The sequence below is a fragment of the Mytilus edulis genome, chromosome 9, assembly GCF_963676685.1.
Source record: "Mytilus edulis chromosome 9, xbMytEdul2.2, whole genome shotgun sequence".
Lineage (NCBI taxonomy): Eukaryota > Metazoa > Mollusca > Bivalvia > Mytilida > Mytilidae > Mytilus > Mytilus edulis.
The window spans coordinates 66543099-66564218 of NC_092352.1; the positions used below are offsets into that span (position 1 = coordinate 66543099).

Here is a 21120-nt window from a genome sequence, read left to right on the forward strand (position 1 = left end):
TGTATATAAAGTAAATTCTGTGCATTTATTCAAGCTATCATATTTTTCTTATAAATGAAAAAGAAAAGCTAAATTCTAGATAAGATTCCCTTAAAGTCAGTATCAATTGCCTGATACATGTACATTTAAAAAAAGTGTATCAAAAATATCGCTTACAATTATAAGTGTTATTGCTGTTTTCAAAACATATCGAACATATAACGGTTTTTCAGAAAAGGCCTGAAATTTTTTTGGTGCCAATATTGTCATTATTCAAGCAGGTGATAATAAAAAAATTATTAAAATGTTGAAATGGTTACATTGTAGATAAGAAATTCCTGTCAATACAATTGTTATATCGATTTGTTGGTTTTATGTTTTTTAGTTGCGCTAAGCCTTGTTGATTTCATTTATTCAAATTGTTTTCTTGAAAATGATCCCAGTGGATTGATTATCGTTTATTACACGCCCAGTGGCATATCTATTATGCTTATTCAAGATAGTATTTCATCCTGAGCAAGCATTTTAAATTTGATGTTTAAAATGCATAACAGTTATCAAAGGTACCACGCTTATAATTTAATACGCCAGACGTGCGTTTCGTCTACATAAGACTCATCAGTGACGATCAGATCAAAATAGTTTTAAAGCCAAACAGGTACAAAGTTGAAGAGCATTGAGGCACCAAAAGTCAAAAACAAAACTTGTGCCAAATACGTCTAAGGTAATCTATGACTGGGATAAGAAAAATTTAATCATTAGTATTTCGAAAAGTTCATACTTTTGTAAACAGGAAATTTATAAAAATGACCATATAATTGATATTAATTTCATCACCGAAATGCTGACTATACTGGGCTGGTGAAACACTCGGGGACGAAACATCCACCAGCAGTGGCATCGACTCAGTGGTGTAAATAGTTATCAAAGGTACCAGGCTTATAATGTAATACACCAGACGCGCGTTTCGTCTACCTAAGCCCCAACAATGACGCTCAGATCAAAAGAGTTGTTAAGCCAAACAAGTACAAATTGAAGAGTATTGAGGATCGACCCGAAATTCCAAAAAGGTGTGCCAAATACGGCTAAGTTAATTTATGCCTGGGATACGAAAATCCTTAGTATTTCGAAAAATTCATACTTTTGTAAACAGGAAATTGATAAAAATGACCATATACTTGAACACAGCGAAGTGCTGACTACTGAGCTTGTGATACCCTCGGGTACGAAACATTCACCAGCAGATCATAAAATATTGTGGGCATAGGTTGAATGATGCACAAACATGTTCAATGTCATAAACACCAAAAAAGGAGCGTATCAATTTACAGCCAGTTTAAACAAACTATTAAACAGTTTTCTCTGGCTATGACTTATGGTGTCTACCGAGGGTAATAAATTGTGCAGCTGGTCGATTTAAAGTATTCTTACATTAAACTAAAGGGATACGGACTTTCTTATTCAATTTTGAAAAGGAAATCCATATAAAAAATAAAGTCATCAGTAGTATACCGCTGTTTAATAAGTCATCAATCGAGGGAAACACATCATATATAAAAGGAAACAACGAACAACAGAAACACTGAAGTGAAACAAGAACAAACGTTGATTGCTAACAGTGTTATCAAAAACTCTTAAGAACCACAAACTGTTTTCATCAATTTGATAATATTTTGCAATCATTGGTGTTATATTTTACCTTAATCAGTTTTAATGATTGTGTGACTGATAGTATCACATACAAACTTTTGCCATGGTCGGCATGAATTCAAACTAGAAATGCGGATAAAGAAAACGTTTATATTCATAAATAAAACTTTAATATATATATGAAAATGCCACTGTATGAATTTCGTGCATCAATACCGCTTTTCTAAAGTAACCTTCAGTATAAACGTTAACACCAATATATATTTGGATTGTATGCACAAGAGACTTTTATATGAAAAAGTGGACTTAGGCCACACATACATGTAAGGGTTTTAAGATTGCTCGCTAGTCTTGTTTTTGATATGTTATCAAATACTAGTATTCAAAATCCGCTTGTTTTATCCCTGTGGTGTCACTTTTTCTTTCCACAATAGTTCCGTTAAGTATAATGATAATACTCTCAATTTAAGTCTTTAAAAAGAATTGTTATTTTGAAAAAAACAAAGTAGCGAACATCGTTATGTTACCCAAAATATGTATACTGTAGGGTACAATTGACTCCAAACAGAGGTTCGTGTCGCTCTCGGAGAGACTATTTTAGAAACAAAGTGGTCTGATACCTTTCTTTTTTTAATGTTTTAATTTAACACACCCAATTACCAGCAATCATTACATCAGATATATGTTCTGTATTCCCGATTGACATTCAAAACAATTGTTTTGCTATTGTGTACATCTGATTTTATTCTGCGTTTTCAATAACCATTGCAATACAATGGATTTTGCAATCTAGAACAGCATATTTAAATCTGTGTTACATATAGCATTTGCACTAGTGACAGCCGGTTTAACAGTTTTAATTTCAAAACCATGCGTATTGTGAATTTAACCATATCAAAACATTACAATGAACATTGGTGTAACTGCAATAGAATAAAAATACGACGCTTACAAATTATGCATTGTAGCGTTTTTATCGTTAGTCTCTTATACTTATTAACTGATGATTTTGCATTTACTCTTACTATTGATTAGTTAATAAAATATTAATAAAATATTAACTAAAACAAGAAAATAATAAAAGTAGAAAGTTTCCACCTTCTTTCTCAATTTCATAATAGAACCATCATTTAAAATTGAACAAGTTATACTCGTGTTCAGCGAACTAAAAGATTTTGATTATCTTAAAACTATGTCATATAGAGAATATCGTGGTATAACATTATTGAATACAATTTCTGATCTGCTATTGTACCGTGGGGAAACAAACTTGAGTGATAACTCTGAGTGCATTTCTTTCTAACCTCAATTTTATAAATGGTATGCGGCGTTTGTTATCGTTTGCTAAACGCTACAAAAGTAGAAACAAATGCATCGTTTAATCAGTTTTTACCCTGTTTGAACTTTCAATAATAATTAAATGAAGTTCCTTCAACCATCATACGTAATAAAACTCAAGATTTTACACCGTTTTTTTTCTATTTCACATGTTTGAAAGTTTGTTGCCTAAAATTAAGCTTATTACTAACAATTTTTCGGGGTTTTTTTTAAAGCATGGGTCCCTTTTCAAAAGTCCAACTATTGCCTTGATTTAGTAAGTGATACATTTTTATGTTTTTGTTACCTTGATACGCTATAATAGGCACTAGGGCAAAGATTTCACTGCATTGTTTGTCCTTTTGCAGATTGTGCAAATGTTTTCTTATAATTTTACTAAAGTTCAAAATTAAGAAACTAATGTAGCGTTCGTACTAACAAACGATGAACGACAAACTGTAGACACATTTTTAGCGAGTGCATAGTTTGTCAAAGTTAATATAAACTTTGCAAACGCATGTTAGAAACAAATGATCAAAACATGTGCTCGCTAAGCCGTTTGCTTCGTTTGTGTTAGAAAGAAATGCAAGTATGAAAAATAATCTGTTTAATAAAAAAAAAACGATAATGCTGGCACAATTGGCGAATGAAATAAAAACAAAACAAACTAATACCAAACAGAGATGCATTGAATTTAAGGTTTTGGAATTTTATCGTCGTTAAAACATTCCAAATATGTTTTGATTTAAAATAAACTATGATTTAGTATTTAACATTGATTATAGCTTCAAATAAATTACTGTCTTCTAATTTTGTTTTCGTTAATTTAAAACAATCTTTTTCTTTCGATTACTGACTCGAGTACTGTTGAATATTACAAATGAAAACTGCGCATTCAATTAATGTTTCAGTAAGTTGTCCCATTTATCATACATAGCTGTTAACAAACAATGTTTATGAGGGGGCAGACTTAACCGGGATATAAGTGGTAGAGAACCGACTGCAGAAACTCAGACAAAAATTACATACATCGAATAAGTGACTAAATTCAAGAATGAAGCTGATGCTTTTTTATTCAGACCACATTAAGCGCATTTCCACCAACTGTGGGTTTTTGTTTGTTCCCTTCCTGGTGGTGGAAATATTTGTCAGTTCGTGTTACGTATTTTTTCTTGAAGAGAATAAAATACTTAAACTAAATTGTATTTCTTTAAAAAAATATTGAAGCTGAACAAGGTATTGATTTTATGAGACTTTTTGTATACATTTTCACAAAACTCTGTGATAACAAACAGTTTAATTAACATTTCATTACAAAATTACATATATATGGCTTTAAATCTCTGTGCTGGATTAAGTAACAGGACAACGTTAGTTTGTCAGCGTGCATTAGTACTAGGCATTCGAAGGTTAATTGTAACGAGGCTTGATGTAAATATGCGCAATTGTTGTTAAAAAAATCTGAAATTTTGGGAAATATCTTTTTTGACCAAGTTAACAAAAGCCAGTGTTTCAGAATTATACATGTATGTATTAAAAGGTTATCGTTTATGTGCTGAAATCTTCAATATCTTTGTTTATTTATTGGTTGATATTTTTTAAACGCCCAGCGATCAACTTAATGTGTACGTTCTGCAAGATCGTCGACCGAGTTAAGGACAATAACAATCAAAACCAAGGAGTTAACAAATACTCAAAATACCAAAGGACATTTACATCAACAGTTATAAATAAAAAATAAGAAACAACACGAACTCCACTAAAGACGAAAGTCTCTTGATAAACGAATATGATAAGGCCAACTTCAGACACCCCCGACTTATTGCAATGAATATTTTAAAAATACGTTCACAACAATGAATCGAGTGCGACAACTGCCTAAAGGTGCATCGGATTCCAACCGGACGTACACGTGGCTGCTTTAGGCACACTACACAGCCATAACGGTCATCCACTTTAGCAAAGATTTTACTGGAGAGACGGGTGGAACGGGACTATGCTTTTAAACAATTTATCATTGGGATTATGATGAATATACATTTCTATCAAATACAATAGCAACGTTTCGCTAACTAACATTTTAACTTGCTGGTCCATTGTTAATAGATATAGGAAGATTTGGTATGATTGACAATGAGACAACCTTCCAACTAAGTAACAATTTATAAAAGTAAATCATTATAGATCAAGGTACGGCCTTCAACAGCCTTGGTTGCTTGCTTAATAATCAGAGGAAAATCATGTCATGCATATTCAGGGCGAGGAGAGCAAACTAAAAACAGATTTAATATAACATCATTCCAGTTCGATCGATATGAAGGGTGTATGTGGTTGAGAACTACTCTGCAACATGAGGACAGGGCCACCTACATGTAAAAACCTTAAAAGAGATTTTACAAGTTTTCTTTACAGTGCAGCATTCTGACAACATCCATAAACAATGACTCTATTTCAAAATCTCAATTCGAGTCGGACGTGGTTGTGTACTTATACATTTGGCAAAATAAAATTTGCATCTCTATATGGTATTGATTTTTTCTCCGTTAATTGGTCTCTTTTCGGAGAGTTGTCTCATTGACAACCATACCACATCTCCCTTTTTATACACATCTTATCGGTATAAGTAGAAGAATTTCAAGAAACAATAAGCCTACACTTGATCTCCTAATCGGCTGTTGTATTCAGTTCATACATAGGAAAAAAAATAGCAGAATTCGTTTTCTTTCCGAAAATTCTATATATAATTAACTTTTTTCGGTACATTATACTTCAAAATACATTTGCTTATCGAATATGTTTTCAGTATCATCTGAGTGTGTAAATCTTATCTAAAAACTATTAGGCAGAATTGTTTATTGATATTTTAGTTATTGTAAATCTTATCTAAAAACTATTAGACAGAATTGTTTCTTGATATTTAGTTAATCGTACATATCTAATGTTATACTTTTGACCTATTGCATTTACAAATCACCATTCCAAGATAATAATGTATATGCGTAAAGGTATATAAGATCGCAATTACATGCTGTCGTCAATAAATGTACTATTAGAAACTTCGAGGTTTCTTGTTTTTTGGGGAAAATAAGTGTTTAACAGACTGCTTTTAACGACAAAATAATTATTATATATAAATAAAAGAAGATGTGGTATGATTGTCAATGAGACAACTCTTCACAAGTGACCAAAATGACACAGAAATTAACATCTATAGGTTACCGTACGGCCTTCAACAATGAACAAAGCCCAAACCCATAGTCAGCTATAAAAGGCCTCGAAATGACAATGTAAAACAATTCAAACGAGAAAACTAACAGACTTATTTATGTATATGACTGCTGATATCTTACCTTTCGTTTAGATTCTGACATACGCTGATCCCTTGATGACATGGCTTCGCCAGGAGTCTTGATAGCCCACATCACATAGCTTATCCGCCCGTAGGTAACGATCAGAATTACCAACGGATTTATATATTGCAAAAAGAAGAGTACTCCATTGTATGTCAGTTTTGCACCTTCAGTTTCCCAAAGGATTTCCTCACAAAATGAAGGAGCTGTTGATGTATTTACATATTTTTGTGAACGTGACGTCACAGCTGTCGGAATGGGAATTAAAAATGATACAACCCAAATACTAGCAATAACTATGAATGCTTGCTTTTTCGTAAGTTTCCTTCGAAGTGGGTATATAATCGCAATATATCTATCTAAGCTTATTGCAACAAGAGTAAATGAGCTCAAAAACACCGAAACTACTTGTAAATAAGTCACAACTGGGCACAATATTTTTCCGAATGGCCAATAGTTGAATACAAGATTGGCAAGAAATGTAAACGGAATACAAAATATTGCCATCAAAATATCACTTAGTGCTAAACTAACAATGAAGAAGTTCATCACTGTTCTCATCCTTCGCGCTCGGAATACAATGTAGCAGACGATACTATTTCCACCAACAGCAAGAATAATGATAACAGAATACATAGATATTGTTATAGCCTTTAAGTATGTTGGTGACTTCAGAGGACTGTGTCCTGGTGGCAACTCAGTCGGGAATGTGCCGTTGTCTGTTGCCAGTGGCATTAGAGACGTATCAAAGGAATCGGCACTCATACTTTTAGAACTTGCTGTTCCAATAAACTTGATTTAGAATTATTCCAGTATTTATAACTTTTTTTGTAAAACACCAATCCCTCGTGCTTTTTCCAATACTGATATGAGCACAGAAGCAGACAAAATATAAAGTTGATTGAGCATTATCTGTTTCACTGAAAGTCTTTGTTTCCTTTTACATGATTTATATAAACTCCTGTAAAAAAATAAAATAAATATATTAATTATAACCTTTAGATTTATTGCTAGTTTTCACGCGTAGGCACAATTTATCCATTCATTCTATTATGCTTTTCTTTACCTCTCATACATAACATCACTAAATCATATATTTTCATAACTGACTTTTTGTGATAGAAGCTAATACAGAGAATGATTGAACATCTATCTTGGCTTACGAGAATAAAAGATTAAGCTACTTAATATACAGTCAGTGGTACAGTAATTAATGTTGATATCTTAATCAAATCGGTATCTCCAATCATACAATCTACATTCATAAACAAATTGTTCATAATATAATAGATATTGATGTAGGAGTATAAGTTAGGCACGGTTACTGGTTTCCTGCACTATTAGTTACAGAGAGCTCTGCCATATAGGACTGATATGACAACTTCAGTGACATCCTGTAACTTGGACATTACTTCATAGTGCTTTCAAATACAACAAAAAGGATGCTATGATATCAAAGAAAGCATGGAAAGTGGTTTATTTCAATTACGACAAAAACCGTTAAACAAATGGTTTAATGTCTTTTTACTTCCTAGTGATAGTAAAGATAACTTATTTGATAGTAATGCGAGACTTTCGGAAGCGTTAGTCTAATTGACATTATAGATCGCGTTAATTGGTGCTTTTGTTAAATTCAATGATTATAGAAAATGTGTGTTCAAAACAAGTATGCAATATTCATTTCTCCATTTAAAACATCATAGTCTGATCATTTCTAGTTATTATGAAGATAAATGACGAGTAAAGCCTAATTAAGGTAAAGCAATTAATAGGCATTTTCTAATTTGAATTATTCCCCTTTTCTGAATGCCTCAATGATTATTCTCAAAGCGGGACATTTTCTGACTAATCATATAGTGGTTTATTATATCTTTTTGGAAATTGTATCAGATATATAGTAACTGTCGTAAAAATAAAGGGACATATTCAATTTCAGTCAAATAGCATTAGCATTTATCCGATTGTTTTTAAATACGTACATAATATATATGTGTGTACACAGAATTTAAAACTTTCAGTAGTAGGAATTGGTTATTGAGGTTGAGTATACATTTGCTATCTGTTTTATCAAGTAGCATAAAGATATTTTCAAAATTAACAAACGTAATAATGTTTATTATATCTAACACGTTGTTTATTTTTATCAAAGAAAACTGAAGATTAAAGATCGTGCTTATTTATTTTTTCTACATTAAAAATGCATCTGTGTAAAGATCATGTAATGCTTTTAAAGAACATATTGAAATGATTTTGATTAGCACCGTCGCATTATATTCCCTTATTTTTTACTAACAGAGCGATGTAACTGCACCAGATGCGCAATTCGACAGTTGGTGTATCTTCAATCATTGATAATCGATGCCGAAAACTATTAAAATACAAACGTTGGTAGGACAAACTGATAACTTCAATCCAATTGAAATAATCGACTGTAAACAATTGTATCCGGTATGTCCAATGTCACGTGGTTGTGCTAAATAAGGAGATATATATACACCGTAAGATTAAGGCAATCCAACTGATAAACTCGTATTCTAATTATGTTTAACATATTGAACTCCAAAAAAACAGTACGATACATATCTTGTTTTTCAGAGTTCAATATGTTGAAGACAAGATATGTATTGTTCTTTTTTTCAAAGCTTTATTCTGTATACTTTAGATCTTTTTTTTACAGCGATGCCATAGTATCTGGAGATAAAATGTCAGAAACAATTGTCATATATGATACCGCACAAGATCTGAAAAAAAACAGCCATGCACGCATACAAACTTCAGTATGGCCAATTTCCGGTGACGTTGATGTACCATCATAATCGTGCAAAATCCTTAAGTTGTCTTTTATAATACATATAATGTTAGTAATGATGATGCTTAGTAATTATTCGTTAGTTGCGAAAAAGAATACTTGATAGCATTTAACAAATGTCTACGCTAAACTTTTATAACTATTTTCGTATAAGGCATGTTACAAATAAAAATAATAATGTCTGATGTTTTAAGAAATTAAAGATGCGACATAGATTGATTAATACCTGGGATACGTCCAGTGGCAAATGTTTGGTGCAAATTAAGGACGAAACAAATTAACACGTATTACCCAAAAGGTATCTTCTGGTATGCAGGTCTTTTAAAATCGAATTAAAGGTATTAATACAGTTATTACAAAATTGAAATAACACCAAGTCTTGTTTTATGTGATTATTTCATTCACCTCGCGTGAAATACCGCCATAACTGTGATGTCTTTGATTTAAAAAAGTGTCGTTGTAATATATAATCTGTTAAAATCAATTAGATTTATTAATATTTGGATTTATTACGATTGATAATTTGTTTGATCGATTCATGTTTATATTGGTGGGTATAAATAATATTTCCACAAAGAAAATAACGAATAATTGCAATAAAATTATTGACACTGTATGATATTTTCATAGTCGACATTTTGCTACATTTGTGTTAGTTTGTCAAATGAGAACTGACCATCGGTGTTAGTTACTTGGATTAGGTGTATCGTATATGTCTTTTTCATTCTAACATCAATCACCGAACTTGTTCTTAATATGAGCAACACGGCGGTGTTATCAAAAAGCATGAGCTGCTTACCATTTTCGGAGCATCAGAGAACACCCGCGCGCGGTCGGTGTTTCTCAATATTTAGTTTTCTAAAATTTATTGTGCATTCTTTCAACTTATGAAATGGGATTTCCTTTTGGTCATTCGTCAGTACTCGGCCGATTCCATACCTTCATAGGAGAGTAGCGGCTTCACCGAGGCCTATTGTCGTTTTTGTATCTTCTGTACCTCTTTTAAATATCAAAACTCAGAGATGACAATTACAATATTATACAAATATAGCCTTTGTATGAGGTCGATACAAGGATATATTGACCTGAAAGAAGTATATTGACTGAGGACGAAGTCCGAGGTCGATATACTTCTTTGGGTCGATATATCCTGTATTGACCTCATACAAAGTCTATATTTGTTATATTATTAATTTCCGACCATGTTTGTATCAAAATCGTCATTTAGGTTTGTTGAAACTTTATTTTATCACATATTTGTTACGAATACGTCTGGTTTTGCATATGCAATAACCTCAAAATTGCCCGGGGCAAAAAAGAGCATATTGATATTGTGCCCTGATTCTAAATGACGTGACGTCACTGCGTCCTTAACGACACGATTGTGATAAAATGTTTAAGATTTTACCTTTTATCTTTCATTAAATTGTTATAATTGACTTTTTTTCTCTTTTCTGCAGAAATTAAATATGTGATAAATTATTACATTGTCTCTTTGACAATAACAACATATTAGTTGTTATTTCATTTACTTTTTTTTTGACATCTTATGTATTTGAAGATTTTTTTCGTCAAATAATGGATCACGGATATCATTTGTTTCAAAACGTTAAACAATATCCTGAAATTCATAACATGACGTCACGAAGTATATCGGTTTTTAGATATTCTAAAAATAACCGTGCAATATGCTTTTTGCCGGTCAATATGCTTTTTGCTATCCGCCGTTTTCTCTCTACCTTCGAAAATATAGTTTAACATGTGACTATCCCTAAACGAATCAAATGTGTTCAAATATACGAATTAATAATATAAGAAAATGTCGAAAAGTTTGTTCCGCCCTACAAATTGATAGACGTAATTTTCCCAACCACAAGTTTTTTGCCTAATTTACTCAATTTTCATATTTCAACATAACAGTTTTGAATTGTAACAGATGTTTATTTGAAATATCTTAATAATTATTGCATTGATTTGCACGCGTGCCGTCTGCAATCATTTAATTTTAGTTTAAACTAGCCATATCACATATTACAGATAAAACTATCATATTTAGTGATTTACAAGGCGTTAGTAGCTTTTCTAAACAGAATATTGCTTTGTTTTGTTTACAATATTGACATGATAAGACATGCATGCTTTTGATGAGTGTGAAATATCCCTGTTGATTTTACATGATGTTTCAATACTGGTGATACAGCATGCGATACGGATGTTGCCATGTATTATTCTGTTTATCATGTATTCTAATAGAATCAGATTCATGGGATATAGTCTGAAATTATAAGCTAGAAAAGAACATTATGATTTTCTTGTATTTTTCCAGCTGACTTTATTTTTATTGACTTCCTTGTTTGCTTAATATCCACATCGTAATGTCCTCTTTAACCTATTACATTTTCAATATACGTTTAAAACCATACATCTGTATTAAAATGCATCCTCTAACAATACTGTCCTATTATTTCAACTAAAATTAATATTTTTCAAAGATGTAGAAATGTTTAAAGTTTTATTGTTTATTTGACGAGAAAAATATTCCTTGAAAAGTTTGCTATCTATTCTAACCAAATAAAAATAAAATTTGCATTTGTGTTTAATCCATCAGGTACTGAAAATTCACGAAAATTATGACCAAACAAAAAATAAAACTTCAGACATTTCTACATCTTAATGTGTCTTTTATATATATATATATAATTTACAGATCTAACATTGTTGGGTTGATGTTTAGACGAGTTGTATATATATTATACATATATAAAAGTGACTCATAAAGTTACTGGGAAATAATTTTTGGGAAAATATCGATTTAAGTTGAAATGATAGGACATTTGTTTTAGTGGGAACTCATTTTTTTCCTATGCAAGGATTGCAAATAGAGTAACTGGACGTCATAGGTCAAACGATGACGTCATTCGAATTATGACGTAACGCTAGGTATGCGATACGGGGTATGCGATACGGGTTTAGCCATGCGATACGGGGTATGCGATACAGGGTAGGTGATACAGACTGGGAAAAATAACCTTTATTAAATATAGAAAAAAGCTGTATTTTGTAATAAATATATGATAAATGTGATTAGTGTAATTCGAAAAAAATATAGGTCTTTAAAAAACAGCATATTATTAAAAAAAATCATTCTAATTTGGTTTGGAATGCTGGTCTTGCAAAAAATGTTATTCACAAATCTACATGGTAAAGCATCCGAGTTTTCAGAATTTACGTTTTCTATATTTGATGTTTTCCATGTACGGTTGGGGTAGGGGTTTAGTGTTGTGTGGCTGAGTAGTCTAAACAGTTTATAGAATGAAATTCAAAACAGTGTGGCTGTGGCCATTGATTGACACATTAAATTCATCCATTGACTGGGACAATTTAGGTGAACGTTTGTATGTAACGACCGCTGCTCATTATGTACATTTTAAAGACACTTAAACTATGGGGTCACCAAAGGTTCTCAACACCTTAATAAAGTAATTCGAAAAATTAATCAGAAATAACACGATGTTTTGATTTATATCAATTATATAAATCAAAACATAAAGGTTATTCCTGATTAATTTTTCGAATTATTTTATAATTAAAGGCGTTAAGAAACCTTTGGTGACCCCACAGTTTAAATGTCTATCGTAGGTACGTCGTGAACAGTGGTCGTTACAGACAAACGTTCACGTAAATTGTCCCAGTCAATGGATGAATTTAATGTGTCAATCAATGGCCACAGCCACACTGTTTTGAATTTCATTCTATATACAGTACGTATCACTGGCTTGTCGTATCATTGGCCTGTCGACACCGATATTGCTTGGTCCTACACCGAATTTTATTGACAAGAATAGCCTACAGAAGGTCGAAGGTCGGTGGTTCTATCCAGGTACATTGGCGTCCGTCACCAATTAAAACTGATCACTACGATTTAACTAATATTACTGAACGTGGCGTATAACACCAACGACCAATCAATCGGCCTATGGAAAGGTGATACTGTTTAAAAAATCAAAATCAAATAAAGTTATTTACCGATGATGTGGATGTGGATGATGGGTTTGTGTTTTGACGTTCAGTGGCAAATATTAGTGCATATCAGGACGAGAAACTGTTTATGTGATATCATAATGAACCATAATATTTAATAGAAAGTTAGGCTGAGTAGATTTCAACTTTCTTGTTCGCAAAATCACATTCCACAAAATGCATGTCCCTTCATCCTGACCTACCATTCTTATTCCGAATACAGCGGTCTTTGTCATGTAAAAAATAGTAATAATGTTCAAGTTTATTTTTGAATCGAGTCCACTACCTCCAGCACTCGAGTCAAGCACGAAACCAACGATGCGGGGACATTCATTCTACATTTAGTATATTATCGTCTGAACGACAGGAACCGAACAAACTAGCTTTTTGAAAACAAATTAGATCTAAGCGAACAATATGAATATAAGTCCAAATTTTTGGATTGTGTTCCGTAAGTCGTAACCACATTCCCGTCCAATTTATATCGATTGTGACATCGCCGATGAGTATGAGCATCTGAGCTCTTCTGTGATGACAAATACGATGGGTTTTGCATTGCAAGCAGAAACTTCTTTCCTGTATTCTTTTTTGGATGTGCCTTTGCTATCCTATGACAACTTTTTGAAGTTACATTAAAAAAAAGATGAATGTTACGGATGAAAAAGAATGACTGCCATTAATATTTAACAATTATTGTTTGTATTCAGCGAATTAGATGGAAAACAATCCATAAATCATGTTTTTGGGTAACATGTTGAAGAACCAAGTTTACTGATTTATGTAGCCCGAGATGTATTGACCGACTGGCGATTTTTGTTCAAGCAACTGTTTCTACATATCCAACTAATTGGATGTATAGAAAACCTAACACTGTAAGTTCTATGACAGAAGTATGTTCATAAACAAACAATTGGCAGAAGATCTTAACTCAAGACTATACAAATATTTATTTAGTTTATTTGTAAACCAGTTTAGCAACTTCCTAGTTTTCCAAATTATTTCTAAAAATAAATGCACTGTAAGATGCAATTTGAACTATTTATTTACTAGTTGGCACCAACATTAATATCAAATTAGCTGTTACTTTATTTTGTCTCAACTTCTTGTTAAAATTGCAGTTCTCAATGGATTTATTGATGCTGAAATAACAATCTGTAATGACATAATATGTTGCTATTAATTTCCTAATGTTTTGAAATTTGTTTCATTGGGTGTATCTTTATGCTATTGTATATTAAGACACAGAATAGCTTTGCGTTCGCCAGAAAAGAATTCATTTTTATTCCATTACACTTGCAAATTGAAATCGTCGCAAATTATTGAACGTTCTAAATTAAATTTAAAAAAAAGTAAAATGCATGAAGTAAGATAATTAGACTACGTTATAATATCTAAATCAGTAATCTTAGTATCGTCATAGAATAACATATCGTAAAATAGCTTAATATAAAGTTCACCCCCCTTTTAGTGGCATTTCAGCAACTTTGCTGTACTTATTTATCATTACATATTATTTGTTCATTTATTTCATCCTGAGTAAGCAATGACTGGTTGCACTGTACATATGTAAAGCAAGCAATAAGTATATACATATTATGAAATTTTCTTTTAGAGTCATCAATTTAAATGATATAGGCTCTATAATGTACTTCTGGTCCTAACACTATTGAACAATACAATCGTTAATATATTTTGGAAATAAACAAAATAATCTTTTGTTAGAAATCAAGTATTGCGTAGTTACATCTTCAGTGAAGATCGCTACATTAGCTTTGTGTCATATGACGCAAAAAAGAAAATTGTAATCTAAATACTTTTTTCACGAAAAAAAAAATCTGTTATCTTATTACATACAAGAATTAATATTGACTTACAAAATAAGTAATCAGATACCTTCAAATGTTACGTTTTAAAATTCCGTAATGACCATTGAATTCAAACACAACATCGCATATGAAAATTGTCATAAAATAAATATGTTTTATTAAATAATTATATAATTAATCCATAACCACCATTAGAAACAAAAAAATGCTTACCAACTGTTAAAAGTTACAACGTCGCCCTATTCATTATCACAATCTCAATACAATTATCGACAAAATCTTAAAATAATAAAGAAGTTAGTCACGAGCTCGTACAGATTGGTATCCAGTTTTATGTTTCAATAGGATAAATATATATAAGAACCGGTAAACTTTTAAAATCTTCAGGTCACTGTCCATTTAAGACTTTTTATAACGTTCAATAAGCCAACGGGTATGTCCAATTCAATTATCGCTAAAATAATATTCCGATTTGACATAATAAATCTTCTTGTGTTAGATGAACAACATTGATAATAATTGTAACATGAGTCAACATGCGTAACAAATATTAATTAAAAAGTTCAATACATTCACGAATGTTGACTTTTAAATACTAAAGTTAAAAGTACGTCTCTTAATCAATTTGATATAATATATTCTACGGTAGGTATAGTGTCCGGCTAGGATCATGGTTTTTCGAGTGATTTGATCGGGCTTTTTCGAGTGACCACTTTTTTCGAGTGAATATGATAAAAAAATGTAAATAAACAGACTTCTTTTCTAACAAGACGTGATATAAACGCTGGTGTTTGATATACAAGGTTATACATGATATGTTAGTATTTGAAATATAAAGACAGTATCATTCTGATATTGCTTTTCGTTTAAAAAGTTGAATTTATCCTTAAACTGCTTTTATTCCAAAATACCGAATAAAGCCATTTTATTTCACATACCAATGCAAATGTCGAAGGAATTGCAAAATTTAATCTATATATCCTTAGATATACAGACACTTTACAAAAACTAGTGTTATTGCATTGAAAACGACATTTTGAGACTAAATTCAGTTTTTCATGTCCGGGCTTTTTCGAGAGCAGTCCGGGATTTTTCGAGTGTGTCTTTTTTTTTTGTCGAGTGATTATACACATTTCTTATAGCTAAAATGTTATGTGTTTACGTTTAAAAACTATGAAATAAAAGCTCTCAAATTAAGTACTTTCAAGGCACATCTTGAAACAAGTATCGTTCATTTGTATATATTCTTTTTCTTTTTTTTGTACAGTATATATCCGTGATGTCAACAATCTAATGTGAGTGTTCCGGACCATATACATGTAAGTATTTGGACCTCATGGGATAACTATTACTGAACAGCAAAATGTCGACTTGGATGATAACTTTCAAAAATGCCTTAATGAACTATTAAACTAGAGTTCAACTGTTTTACTAACTGACAAAAAAAGTCGATATGATAAAGAGTCTAATAATTGATACTAGAGACGGACAGAAAACAGATATACCCAGATTAAGACAATAAATTGAAAGACAATGGGTTTCAATTTGTAACTTGTGCTATTTTGAGTAGCCTTTGAACTATAAAATTAATACATTTCATGTAACCGTCTTTGTTATAGATAAGTTTATTGTATTATTGAATCGTTTCTAATGTATACCTATATGCTCCCAAATTGAGTTTCCCCTTTGGCAATTATTTTTTTCGCCACCTCTTTCGCCAAATCAATATATGTTTTTCCACTTTATTCCAAGTAACATAAATATATCTTTCGTTTAAAATTTTCCTTTTTTTCTACCCCGTCCCACCCCTACCCCGTTAGTTTTCCCGTTTAAATGGTTTTGAACTAGTTATTTGGGGGCCCTTTATAGCTTGTTGTTCGGTGTGAGCCAAGGCCCTGTTTTGAAGGCCGTATCTTGGCCTATAATGGTTTATTTTTATAAATTGTTATTTGTTGTCTCGTTATAACACATCTTCCTATATCTATCATATGGTCCGACCATACGCGTACAGTTTGACCATATGAGTATACGCGTATAATCGTGTCCATACGCGTATGGTCCTAATAATCATATGGTCCGGAACATAAGCATAGATCATTCGAATTGAGACGTACATACAATGTACATATATTGTATAAGATGAGATGTATGCTTGTTCTTAAAAGAGTCTACATCTTAGATATTTCATTATATATATGTCTTGTATCTTGTGTTATTTATGTTTTGTTTTAGAATTGGAAACCGAAAAAAACTAAATGCTACAACTGTGAGGAGGTGTCTAATTATGCAAATATAATAATTGGTCATACAGCAACTAAACACCATGATAACTTCCTTTCAATCAAAAAAAGTGTCTAAAAAGTGGAAAATATGAATATTAATCAAGTTAGACATTACAATGTTGTTCCTGGTGTCGTTCAAAACATTTGACAATCTAGCTGGTGATAGCATATAATATACACATTTTGCATTTGTCTATCGTTGCTAAAGGATCATATTTAGGCTAATGAACTATTCATTTCATTGTTGATTTTATCTGACATTTAATTCAAATTTTGTGTTCAATGGCAATGAAAATGGGGTGGATTAAGTGTGTGTGTTTTTTTTTAATGTTTTTTTATTAATAGATTTCTTTTATTAATCTCCGGAGTTTACCACAAGACATATTATTAACTGTAAAATCAAAAGTCGCATGAAATGAAGTTAAAATGAATATGAGTTCCCTGCATGATATTCTAGTAATAAAATTGAGAAAGGAAATGGTGAATATGTCAAAGCGACAACCACCCGACCATAGAGCAAACAACAGCCGAAGGCAACCAATGGGTCTTCAATGTAGCGAGAATTCCCGCACCCGTAGGTGTCCTTCAGCTGGCCCCTAAAATATGCATAATAGTACAGTGATAATGGACGTCATACTAAACTCCGAATTATACACAAGAAACTAAAAATTAAAATCATACAAGACTAACAAAGGCCAGAGGCTCCTGACTTGGGACAGGCGCAAAATTGCGGCGGGGTTAAACATGTTTATGAGATCTCAACCCTCCCCCTATACCTCTAGCCAATGTAGAAAAGTAAAAGAATAACAATACGCACATTAAAATTCAGTTCAAGAGAAGTCCGAGTCTGATGTCAAAAGATGTAACAAAAGAAAATAAATAAAATGACAATAATACATAAATAACAACAGACTACTAGCAGTTAACTGACATGCCAGCTCCAGACCTCAATTAAACTGATTGAAAGATTATGTCTTCATCATATGAATATCAGGTACAATCCCTCCCGTTAGGGGTTTAGTATCATACTATCATAAAATATATGAGAAGAACATAAGACACATTTTTGTAAAGGATCAAGTTATTTCTAAAGTGAACACTGGAAAGTAGTTGTATAACGCTCTTCAAACAGAATATTTGCATTAAGTTGAAAAAAGATTTGTTGATGACTAATTGGGAATGTATGATATTGTCCACTTAATTACAGTTATAAACTAGAAAAAAGTCCTTTTTTTAAAGTCGAGAATACCTTCAGATTTTCTTTAAAAAAACCCGGACGATTTCACAGTTGCTCTCGAAAAAACCCGGACAATAACAAACACTGATTTTCTATTATTATTACTAAATACAAGGAAATTGATCGTCTTTGTTGATCAAAACATATACAGTATTTAATATAAGATTGGTAGTAATGTTAAAAACTGTTATAATTACGAAATATCTCTTAATTGAACTTATCGCATGTTTTATCACTCGAAAAAGCCCGAACTAAACTCGAAAAATATGAACCAAATCACTCGAAAAACCACGATCCTAGCCGGACACTATACCTACCGTGTATTCGATCATTTTAATTTTTAAAATTCAATACATTTATAATTTCGCTAATTAGGCTGCTGGTTTAAATTCATCTAATAAATGGTTAGATATTTTGCAGAGGTTTTGTTTTTTAAATTTTTGTATAAACTAGATCTATTGGTTGCATACTTATTTGTGTTTAGGTTAGTTCTGGGACTGTTATATGATAACAATATGCATTTTTTTTTTTAGTATTCTGAGGATAGCTACACGTGTATTTACTTTTTCTAAAGTACAAAAATGTTTGAATACAATGCACGCATATAAAAAACGGATATCTGGTAGGACTGCCAATGAGACAGCAGCGCACCAGAGACCAAATGACGAAAGAAAGTAACTAAAGGTCAGCGTACGACCTTCGATCCCTGTTTTTTAGCATAATTTAACAACTTCAATGTAAATTCAAAAACGGGGGATGTAAATAAAATTACTACATCAAACATTACAACCAACATAACAAGTGGGACTTAACTACACAAAAATGTACATGTTGTGTCCTTGACTTACTTGCATTTCCAAAGTTACATGGAGGTTACACATAGTTTTATTGCTAGCTCAACCTCCCACTTGTATGACAGTTGTTTATAGTTTCGTTATATTGACAAACGTGGGTGAGCAACCATAAACAGACATAATTGGACGATAGTTAACTCTAGTTTTGGTAGTTAAAAATCCAGGAAATTGAATTTATAATCGGAGTTTCCGGAAACGTTCCTAGTACGGGATCGTGAGAACTCAGTATGGTTACCTTTCAAAAATAACATCGGATGCTAAATGGCAAATGCTATACACGCAAGCTGTAAATAATTAACAAATCAATTCTTAGAGTGCAAATTAAACATTTGCTGAATTATTTCTTTTTTTTCCTGGGAACGTGTAACATATGAATCGTTCATTTATTTACTCTATTGTTTCAAGTATCAAGAAATTCTTGCGTCAAAGCTTCAGTCGTAACGAAACGGTCAATATTTACCATCGGGTATCTATCTCAATAGTATTATATTTAATTGAACTTTGTTTTTGTATTTCTCTTATTTGATACCGACCAGGTCAAAGAAGAGGATTAATTATTGTTACAAACATTTGAATAGAATATAATTTATCGACAAATGGCTTGGTTGTAACCGGTTGTTTGGTAAAATACTTTTATAATTATTATTTTGATTTTGAATTGCTAACAGAAGCTTCATTAAGATTTTTCTTTCTGCTAGTATAATAGCAGGCTTTATGATCAAGACTATTCAGCAGTTTCAAGGTTATCTTTCTGGAATCTAAATTACCTTCTTTAATTTTTTAAACAGTCGTTTGATTGGAAAAGTCGAAATACTTTTGATTTTGTCCTCAAAATGATTAAATCTTATAGAGTTATGGAAGACATTTTCAATATTCGGCAATACAGATTAAGCGAGCCTCCGCTGTGATTCAAGTTCGCTTTCACAGCCCTGCTAATTGTTGTTGAATAGTTCAACTAGAATCTATAGAAGAAATGCAAGCCGACTGTCAAGAACTTAAGGACATCACAGCAAGAAATAATACGTATATTGAACATGTGTATACTAGTTAAACTCGTCAGATACCAGGCTTCACTTTTTGTCTATTAAACCTTAGAAATGGCAAACTATGGCAGTAATGATGATAATGGCAGACAAAATATCATTATAAGTTTTCTTCTTTTCTGTTGTTATTGTTATTTGACACATAATTTTTAATTAAGACTCCTAAACACTTTATTCTTACATAGCTTAGAGGTATTGTAACTGCGCAAAATATTTCACAATTCTTAAGTTTTCAAGGTGTAACAATATATGCCTATTAATAATAATATGTAGAAAACACTTTTGTATAGTAGTATTGTGGTTATTTATCTTAAATCAATTTAGATACACATAGCACGTATGTATTACTATATGATAACAACGTTTATTTTAAACTACTCTGTTGGTACTTATTTTTAACAAATAAAAGACCACATAGAAGCTAAGATACAAATTTATTATGGTTATTACGTTTTGTCTCTCCAGGAAGAATCCTAATTCATACATGTAGCATTCATGTTTGTGTATAAGATGTACAAGCTGATAATCACCGTGTTCTAAGAGAACTCAAACTCGAGAAAAGGATCCTACCTTATGTATGATGGGAACAGAAAATACAACCAATAAGGACTTCTTATAAATAAATGTATCTTAAGCATCATATACCAATATGCTTTCTTAAAGTAGGGCAACAGTTTAAATATCATCTTTATAGGCGGACTTGACAACATTCTGCACAGCCAAACGGAAGTCCTTATTTGTATAAGTTTCCGA

The 21120-nt window shown here is 31.7% G+C and overlaps 1 protein-coding gene across 2 annotated transcripts in view; it reads right to left on the reverse strand.

The window, feature by feature from the left end:
• The window catches only part of LOC139488885 (RYamide receptor-like), a 65038-nt gene that overhangs the window by 13681 nt on the left and 30237 nt on the right, over positions 1-21120 (reverse strand). The window contains exons 1-2 of one of the 2 annotated variants that reach the window (XM_071274842.1): positions 15165-15444; positions 6297-7257 (exon numbers count right to left, since the gene is read on the reverse strand). In XM_071274842.1, coding sequence (XP_071130943.1) covers positions 6297-7061 — 765 coding nt within the window. In that variant the 5' untranslated portion in view covers positions 7062-7257; positions 15165-15444. Of the gene's footprint in view, positions 1-6296; positions 7258-15164; positions 15445-21120 lie in introns of those variants that run through there. The other variant, XM_071274843.1, reaches the window with a different exon arrangement.